The sequence below is a fragment of the Lytechinus pictus genome, chromosome 9 (assembly GCF_037042905.1).
Source record: "Lytechinus pictus isolate F3 Inbred chromosome 9, Lp3.0, whole genome shotgun sequence".
NCBI lineage: Eukaryota > Metazoa > Echinodermata > Echinoidea > Temnopleuroida > Toxopneustidae > Lytechinus > Lytechinus pictus.
In genome coordinates, this window is record NC_087253.1 from 26,141,397 (window position 1) to 26,152,055 (window position 10,659).

Here is a 10,659-nt window from a genome sequence, read left to right on the forward strand (position 1 = left end):
ATTTTCACATGCAGCTGCTATTTTATGGAATAATCTGCCAGAATATCTTAGAAATATACAACCATACGAAAAGTTTAGAAATAGCTTGAAAACACATCTATTCACCATTTTGTAAACAATTAATGTAAGAACCCAGTGCTCTCCCCTCCATCTCCACTCCTTTTGTAAAAAGCGCTTAGAGACATGCAACTTTGCTAATGTATTTTGCGCTATACAAAAACGTTTCATTATTATTATTATTATATAAAAAAAAATTACACGGTCATCTAATATTCACTGGCATGAAACAAGAAATAGTCTGTTTAACTTTGTGGTATCTATGAGAAAAGGTCAAATTGGCAACACATGTTATTATAAAGGTATACATTTTTGGAATTCCCTCCCTAATCATGTTAAATCGGTTAAAACTTTTACACAATTTAAAAGAGTATTGAAACAACAAAATGTCCCCACTCTGTAATGTTAAATATTCTTTCTAATTTCATGTGTATCGTGTAGTCTTATATATAACTATTTAGTTATGATTTATTTAATCAACTTGTTTTACATTGTTTCATCATCTTCTGTTGTTTGCGTGAAAGTATGATAACTTATTTGTACTTTTTCATATCTTAGGTTTTACGATTCATGAATCTTGTATTAGTAACGATGCATTTAGCGCTACTTAAAAACTGATTATTAGTATAATTCTCATATGTAACTTAGAAGCAATGATCGTTTACTCAACCTGTTTTACAATTATTTCAATCATATTTTGTTGACTGCGTTAATGTTTTTCTATATTATAATGTTTTTATGATAATAATAATATATAGGATATTTATATTGCGCACATATCCACATTGTTAGGTGCTCAAGGCGCTCCTATTTTACCCGGCTAAGCTAGGCGTTCATAGCGCACACAGCTTTTTAAGGAATTACTTCCTACCGGTACCCATTTACCCCACCTGGTGGGTGTTTCATAAAGCTGTTTGTAAGATACGAATGACTTTACGAACGACTGGTGATCCTTTCTTGTGCTCTGTGATATCCCTATGTAATTAAGTTATGACCTAAGAACATGTTCCAGTCGTGCGTAAAGTCGTTCGTAACTTTACGAACAGCTTTATGAAACACCCACCTGGGTTGAGTGCAGCACACTGTGGATTAGTTCTTGCTGAAGGAAATTACGCCATGGCTGGGATTCGAACCCACGACCCTCTGTTTCAAAGTCCGAAGACTAATCCACTGCGCCACAACGCTCCACATATATATTAAGCTTTACAATTCATCGTGTTAATTTAGTGGTCTTGACTTAATTGATGTAGTTTGTAGATTTTTATAGGTGTTTTTTCATAGATGTACATTGCCTTCAATTACTAATGTAAGGATCCCATTGAAATAAGCCATCTCGGCTTTCATGGGCAATCCTGTCAATGTATATACTTCTGTTCAATATTTCTTGTACTTGTTCATAGTTACCTGACAAATAAAATAATTAATCAACCTGTTTTACATTGTTTCATCATCTTCTGTTGTTTGCGTGAAAGTATGATAACTTATTTGTACTTTTTCATATCTTAGGTTTTACGATTTTTTTTACCTCAGTCTGCCATTTTACACCGAGCCCCCTTTTCCTTCCTGCCATTTATTTCATTATTTCCTACTTTCCTTCCTACCATTTCTTTCTTTATTTCTTTATTTACTTCTTTCTCTATCTTTTTTTTTTCGTTCTTTTCATTTTTCTCTCTAAACAAGTCAATAATATACTACAAACATTTCGATTATTTTCAATCAGGTAAAAACCCGTGAATCAACCGTCACGCTTAATTGAAGTACATGAATGCACATTTGAAACATGTCAAAGGTTACTGGGAATTCCAAATCACTAACAATAGTTTGATATTGAACTAGAATTCGTAAACAACTGTAAATTTGCACACGATTCAGTACGCACCACCATTGTGAATTGATGTAGCCTACCTATCTAATACTGCTGCTATTAGACCCCGTATAATATTATTGCTTTGATCAAACTGAGAAACATATCGTTTATAATGGACATAAGCAGTTTGATGTAAGTATATTGAATAATTCATGTATTTTCAAGTGATTTTCTGTATATATTTTACACATTCAATTGCCATTTGTATGAGAAACGTGTCGAATTTAAAATCACACTCTGATTGATATATATAGCTTGTTTAATGATTGTATCTTTAATGATAATAATAATAATAATCCGCTTTTTTATATAGCGCTTAATCCATCGGAACGACGTGTCTAAGCGCTTTACAGATATAGTATTACCCCGGTCGTCGGATTCAATCAGTCATTCCCGCACACAATGTGTGCACATCCTCCACTCCCTGGGGAGTATTCCAGTCAGTCGTCTTTAATATCATTGGATTGCCATTTTTCTTTAATAATAAGCGATTGTTACCAGTGAGAACTTGTAACATCACCATATTTGAACAGACAGGATCAGAACAATTTTTATATATAAAGATCGTTGTTTAAGGGTGATCAGACTTATTTTCCAACCCGGAAGTAATGTGGAAAATGAAACGGTAAATTGCCTATTCGTCTAATGCCAATTCTTCCACTCACCACATGGTATACCTTAATTTAGTCTAATGCCATTCGGTTCATCAACATCAATTTTTGTAATTGAAGAAAACTTAATATGCCTTTTTAGGATGGAATTCGTTAATCTTTAATAATAGGTGAATCAAATGATTTCATTCCTCTGTTATTACATTCTTGACTTTACTATACTATAGGGGATGAGGAATACAGAGAAGAGAGAAAGTGACTGTTTTTACTACATGTTTATCAAGTATTATCTGTTGATAAGCTGTACTTCTTCTAATGTAAACTAATAATGTGTATGCTGCCTGTATTTCTTATTTGTTTATTATGTTATATTTTAAATTACTCGTATTAATTATGTGATTTGTTTAATATGCAAAATTATGAAAACCCAATAAAAACTTAAGAAAAAACAAGATTTCGTCTAAAAACCATTTGGTCCAATCATCACTTCGTCTAATCACATGCTCGTCTATTACCATTTCGTCTCATAACCAGTTGGTCTAAATAAATATCCATTTCATTTTTATTTATTTTGTCCCATTAACACTAAGTCCAGTTAGACCAGACTTTGGTGAGTGAAAGAAATTGCAATTAGACCATGTGGATAGTGGATTAGCTTATGTTAGACCAAATGATAGTAAAGGAGTTTGGTAATTGGACGAAATGGCATTAAGCTAATTGGAAATAAACTTATAAAAATAATACTCTTTTTAAAGCAATATAATTCCTAATACTCTTCTTTTCTTTTCACTCCTTTCCTTTCACCATCCCAATTTATTCTCATCGTACCAAGCTCCTCTTCCCATTCTCCTTTCTCCTCTCCCCCCTCATTTTATCATTCCCAATTTCCCCTTCCTCCTCCCCTTCCTTTCCCTATTCTAAAACCCAACGTGATCCTTTTATGACTCAGTGATGTAAGTCAAATGGCAGATTCTATGGTCCTATGGTCTTGTTTTTTAATAATTATTTTTCAGTTATCTATAAACCCAACCATGGCTGAAGCATTAAAGACTGTCATCTCCCAGAGTACAGAGTGTCCAGTATGTCTTTCTACCTTCACCGATCCCAAGATCCTGTCTTGTTCTCACACTTTCTGCAAGACTTGCCTGGACAACCTCTTAGAGTGTCATGGTAACTGCCAGATCCGATGCCCTGTCTGCAGAGCTGTAACGCAGGTCCCAAACCAAGATGTCGACAGACTACAGGTAAATCTTGCTTTGAAGAGTCTAATAGAGGATATGAAGGGCCATCCTCAGATTTGCACAAATTGTAAATCCGATGAGAAACCCGATGCCGTTGTCTACTGCCAAGACTGTGGCAATTATCTCTGCACCTCTTGTTTTAATACGCACTCTCAATGGGAAGGCTTTATCGATCATGAAGTCATTGCCATGAGTGAGATCTCGTCAGGAAAGGTTTCAGTCCGTAAATACCGGAAATGCAGGAAACATCCAAAAGAAGATGAGGGTTGCTTCTGTTCCAGCTGCAGGAGATTCACATGCTTCAGGTGTGTTGTTATGGAACATAAAGACGAAGGACACAAGGTCATCGAGGGAGCAGCTTACGAGGACAAACACATGAAGGGTATCGAAGAACTTAAATCAAAGGTGGACAAGAAACAATTATGCTTTCAGAAGTACATTGATTTCATAGATGAACAGACCAAGAGTGTTGACAATGCCAAGAAACAGTGTACAAGTGACATCAACAAAGCATATGATGATGCAGTCCGGCAGTTGTCAGAGAAGAGAGAAAGCCTGCTAAGAGAAGTCAAGGAAACGACTGAAGGAGCAGAGGAAGAACTGGAAAGCATAAAGACCACGGCTAAGAAGTACATCAATCAGTTGACGACCATGGCTGAAATGGTAACTAACAAAATAAAGATTCCATTAGATATGGATACTTTGGCTGCACACGACACTCTGTGTGAAGAATTGCGAGAGGTCTTTGATCAAAAGGATCCTGACTACGAGCAGCCGAAGAAATCGGGCATAAAGGGGAAAAGTATTAATTTCGAGAGAAATGCTGGAGTTGATGAGCTAGGCCTTGGAAAGATTGTGCATGTAGTTGAAAAGAACGTCGCCTTGCCCACTAATAAAACCTTTGATGAAAAAGACGTTTCTTTGTGCACTAATACGATTGTTAATGTAAAGAACGTTGCTTTGCCAGCTGAGAGTAGCATGAATGTCATGGTTAGTACACCAGACGGTAGAATGGCAGTAGGATGTAATAAAGGTGGCATCTCCATCTTCTCTCCTGATGGTCAGCTTCAGCGGACAGTTCTTAAGGATGTTAAAATTTATGGGGTAGGGTTCCTCTCTGATGGTCGATGTGTTGTGATGGATACTTCAAACAACATCACACTGTACACACCAGAGTACACACAATTGAATGTAATGTTTAAGACTGTAAGTCGATTTGAAGGTTGGGTTTCTGATCTCACTGTTGATGGTGGTGATGATCTGATCTATGTGGGCTACTGGAATGTCAGCAAGATCCTGGTATTTCCAGCATCAGGTGGGCAAGCAGTCAGGGAGATACCATGCAACGGGTATGTACCAAATCAAATCACTAGTTACCATGGTTCTCTGATCACTTCATCATTGGATGCTATCAGATTGATAGACAAACAGGGTGCTGTACAACATGAATTAACGGAACCGGGTAGCAAACTTTACGCTGCTGTATCTCAATGGAATACAATCCTGATAGCCAAGGTGAAGCATGATGAAGGCTTGGTGAGCATTGACGAGTATACAAATGAACTAAGGCACATCCGGAACCTTCTTAATGATTACAAGATTGAGGAGACTGGGATATATTGGTGTTACCTCCAGCAGTACCGATCGGGAGAGCTCGCTTTCTGCACTTCGGATAGACTCTATATATTCCGCTTGAAATATGTGATGACATGATATAATTATTATCGCAGAAGATGGGGGGGGGGGTGATATCCACTGAGTTACCATTTTCTGCTAAAGTAAGCTGCTATAATGTAGAAATACATAAAACAATTGTTGGATCATTTCTTTCTCGTTTCTCACCCATAAAAAGCATTTCGCTGCTTACAACTTTTTGTTTTTAACTTTGCATGTACCAACCATAATATTTATCATGTTTATCCTCTGTGTGGGGAAATTCTAGACTATACTTGTATGTTTTCATAAATTGGAAGATATCGTGATTCTATGCTGTGAATCTAGACATTATTATAACGTGTGAATATATAAATATTATTTTCATGGAGATGGTCTGATCATCACTCTTCGATATTTTTCGGAGTGTGAAACACTTAAAAAGAACTTATTTTATTTAGGAAAATATCACGAAAAATGCATAAAACAGCATATAGTCAATGAATCTCAATTTTTATTTTCAGCTTTCCACTTTCTACCTGTAAGAAATCTCTTACTACTCTCTGATGTTCGAGTCAAGTAAAACCACTTAACAACCCAACCACAACTTGAAACACATATTTTATGGGAAACCAAATGTTTCTCTCTTCATACATAACTCGAATAAGAAAAAAAAAATATTGCATTTCAGAAAATGGCACAAAAAGCCTATTTAATGGATCTCAATTTTTATTTTTGAGCTTCCCAATTATCAAGCATTAACTTTATCATGTTTATCCTGTTTGGGGAAACTTTTGTTCTTGTATTTTAGACATAATGTTATTAGATATATTATGAGAAATCAAATGATTCTCTATTCCTATACATGTATATCAGATGATTCTAATAATGACTATGGTGGCAGTGAGGTTTTTATCATTGGTATTAAAGAGTGTGTATAACTGTTTATGCGCGCATTTTTATGCACAAATTGGAATATATGTTATTCTATGTTATAGAATGGATGGGAAAATCCCTGCAATCTGATTGGTGGAGAGCAATGCGAGAATTTTTACTGGGCTGCATGAGCGATATCCCGATAATCAAAACGATGTCCACTGTAAACAGGCTATCGTCCGAAAAGGTCATTGTGGTCTAAGGCCGAGTGGTCTAAGGCGCCTGTGTATGATATTTGACTACTAATGGCCATGGTGGCGGTGAGATTTTTACCATTAATATTAAAGAGCGTATGCTATACTGTTTATGCGCGTATACTTGTATTTCTATGCATGAACTGGAACATATCGTTAATGTATGCTATTATTCTATCTAGACATGATTATAATGTGTAAATAATTAAATATGTATATTACCTTCATCTGATACAGAAATTTTCTGATCTACACTCTTCGATATTTTTCGTAATAGTTCAATATGGAACTGCAATTATATGGAATAACTCGAATGCGAAACACTTCAGAAAATGCACCCCCCAAAAAATAAGAATAAATAAGAATAAAAAAGGACAGAAAAGGCAGAGTCAATGGATTTCCCTTCTTTTCTTTTTTTTTAGCTTTCCAGTTATCAAACATCATCCTTATCATGTTTATCCTATGTGAGGGAATTTTTAGTTCTTGTATTTTAGACACAATGTTATTAGATATATCGCGAGAAATCAAATGATTCTCTATTCATATATTTAACTAGTAATGACTATGGTGGCAGTGAGAATTTTACCATTGCTTTATTAAAGAGTGTGTATACTGTTTATGTACGTATACTTGTATTTGTAATACATCGTGATTCTATGCTGTGAATCTAGACATGATTATAATGTGTGAATATATATATAAACACAACAAAAAAGTAAGTCCCCCTAAATCAAATTGCTGTAACTTTTGAACGGAATTATTTTGAGATACGATATTTCGTAGGTGGTTTTCTACACTCATTAAGCAACTCCTAGGAAAAAATGAGATTGATCGGTTGAGCCATGCATGATTAATTAAAGATTGAATTAAAAATGACCATTTTTGAAAGTCACAAGAGTCGTTTTTCAGATTGTGCAAATACAAAGTTGGGCAAAAGTTGTTGTTAGGTGAATTTTATGGTGTTAATGCTGTTTTTCTATCCATCATTTAGCCACTCCACTCACAATTTTGATATCGTATGTTCATGGTTGAGTGAGCACAATATTGCAGGGGCCGCAGAAGCGAGGGGCCCCCACTTTTTTTCCAAAAGCATGTACAAAAATGTAAAAATTACCATACGATTGTGATTTTTGGCATGGTCAGCACCCCCCCCCCCCCCACTTTTGGCTAAGCCCCTCCCCCACACTTTGAAAACCGTTCCGCGGCCCCTGTATTGTGACGTATTTTGGGTTTTTTGGTATTATCCTCTACAACTTGTTAGGTCATATTAAAATTTGAAAATGTTGGTGGCTCTCCCGATTATTGGCCCCTCCCCCATTTTTAAATTCTGGATCCACCCCTGATTTGTCCATAAATTAAACTGATCATGTGAAATTGTTAAGAAAAGAATACATTTATGCAGTATAAAGAGTATAAAGAGTATTCATTCCTAAGTTTTCGAATGTGTTCGCTCAACCATAAAAATGTTAAAAGTTCGGAAAGTGTGTGGTGATAGAAATGATGGATGATAAAAACAACAGCAATTAAAGTCACATTTGAAACCGAATTTGCCCCCAATATTCACCTTATTACCCTTTAAAATGAGTCTGTGACATTGAAAATACCCATTTTCCCACTTTGATGCGTGCTCACTCATCCATAAACAAACAAATCGATTTCATTCTTGCACAGAATTCTGCCCATAGGTTGATAAACATTACTGCCAAATGACATTGATAAAGACAGCCTTCAAAAAAAGTTCCACCATATTGAATAAGGGGTTACTTATTCTTAAACATATGCACCCATAATTAACACAAGTCTATGGGAGAGGAAGTCAAAATTGAAACAAATATGAAATATGGGTTTGTTTCATGGACGGTTTTTGTTACTTCTGCCAACAGTTATTTCATGAAACTTCGCACATGGCTTCAGAGTAACACTATCCAAAAGGCACGCACACCAAAATAACAATTCGATACGGCACAGAGTGGGGCCAAGGCCTTGAACTTTCTTCTCATTTGCATAATTTTCGAATATTGTGTGCTCACTGATGCATTAAAGATCGGGATTTTCATAAAAATCAAATGAAATGAACCATACAAGGAGGTTTGTGACAGATATCCATAGTTACAAATTGCGTTTTTTCCAATAACGTAAAAAAGGGCTAATCACATTCCACATGTTCATTCAAGCGTGAATGTTTACTTAAACGCCTTTGAATCATTGAAGCATGTTAATTGGCCATGAACATAACGAAAAAGTTGATAAAAGATCAGTTTCAGTTACCAAAATGAAACAATACTTGCCTATGATGTTTGAAAATCGTATTTTTTGTTTTCAATAAAAAATGAACCGTGAAATGATGAATATTGTTGAAGATACTCTTTCTCAAAATAACTGTCATCATATTCTATCATATTTACTGATAAAAATGTGTAAAAATCCAATTATAGCAAATTTGGAATTGTGTTTATTCAACCGTGAAATTTGGCCAAAAAGTTGTATAGTCTTTTAGAAAGTATCTTTTACAAGCCTTCTCACTATTTTTCATGATGATAATTTGGAATCAGTTCCAATAAAATGGAATCAAAGTCATGATATTTGGCTTGTGACTTTTGAAAAGTGACATTTTTGCCTTCTGATGGTGCTCACTGAAGCATGACGTAAAATACGTCCATAACATTTACTCAGATGGTAGCTTATAAAAGTAATTACACGCTCATGTAAAAATATATCAAACACTCGCATTGGTTCGGAAATCATTGATGTTTATTGAAGGGGGGACTTACTTTTTTTGTTGTGTATATTATCTTCATCTGATACGGAAATAGTCGGATCTACACTCTTCGATATTTTTCGAAGTAGGTCAATTTGTTAAATGCAATTATAAGGAATAAGTCGAATGTGCATTTCAGACAATGGCACGAAAAAAAATGTATAGGAAAAGCATAGTAAATGGATGTTAATTTGGGTCATTATTTTATTCTAATTTTCTAGTTTTGAAAATGATTTCTGAGCAAACGGTATTACATTTTTAACAAGATACATTGGCATCTGCACAATAATATATAACTCAATTAATCTGTATGGAAAATTATGATATAATAGAGTATAATTTTCAAATAACTTCATCGGATTTTGCCATTTAAAGAGGATTCAATTCGATAGATGATCACGTCAGATATGACTTGCTATTAGTGTGATAACAAAAATAAAAAATAAAAAATGAAACCATCATTTATTTGTTGTATTGTCTACAGTGTTACGATACTGCAACAACTAACAATAAAATAAAAGGGTTGAAAAGCGTTCATTAAAACAGGTTGATGATCTCGATAAGAACTGAGAATTCCTCTCTCAAAATAACTGCAAACAGTTCATTGATGGTGTGCAAATAATTCCACAGAAGATAAATATTCCAGGTGGAAATTAAGTCTGCTCTGACATAAAGTCTGGCGTGAAACTCTTAGCTCTGATCTGATATGATGATGTCTTTGAAGAAACTGCTAGTTTATATACAAATTATTCACTATTCTAGGGACTTCTAGTATTCACTATTATGGAAGGTTCTAATATTGTCTTTAGAAAAATATTCTCCTTTCAGGAGCAGTCAAATTCCAGAAGACTCTTGAATGACCTCAATGAAATAGACATGTCAACAAAATAGCTAAGCCTATTGTTCATTTCCACTTCCAATACAAGTATATTGTAAAGCAATCTATTCAAAAATCCTTGGCCTTTAAATAGGCAGAGGCCTGTATAACAAAAGCTTTTAAAAAGACATTCTGGAATGTTCTTTAGGAGATCACTAAATAAATGAATGTAATTGCTCTTACAATTTTTCTTATATATAACACCTCCCCCACCGGGAAAAGAAAGCTTTACCGTAGTAAAGGTTTCTTTTAAGATTACATTTTCCCCTTTAACTTTCCAAAGTTATCTTGATAAATCATTTACATTAATGTGTACAAAGATATATACTGACAAACATGTTTAAATAAATGAACATCAAAGACGTTTTCTTCAAATGACATACTTGGTCAAAAGCAAAATAAATAATTTCACTTTTTATACTCTTGAAAGAGCATCAGCAATTACATTATCCTTTCCCTTTATGT

At 34.7% G+C, this 10,659-nt stretch overlaps 1 protein-coding gene across 1 annotated transcript; it reads left to right on the top strand.

Moving 5' to 3' along the window:
* Positions 1 to 1,996: 1,996 nt before the first annotated feature.
* Positions 1,997 to 7,421, top strand: LOC135153057 (tripartite motif-containing protein 2-like). The gene is made up of 2 exons (XM_064104353.1): positions 1,997 to 2,056; positions 3,549 to 7,421. The coding sequence occupies exon 2, from the start codon at positions 3,567 to 3,569 to the stop codon at positions 5,487 to 5,489; it is 1,923 nt and encodes a 640-aa protein (XP_063960423.1). The 5' UTR covers positions 1,997 to 2,056; positions 3,549 to 3,566; the 3' UTR covers positions 5,490 to 7,421.
* Positions 7,422 to 10,659: the final 3,238 nt, after the last annotated feature.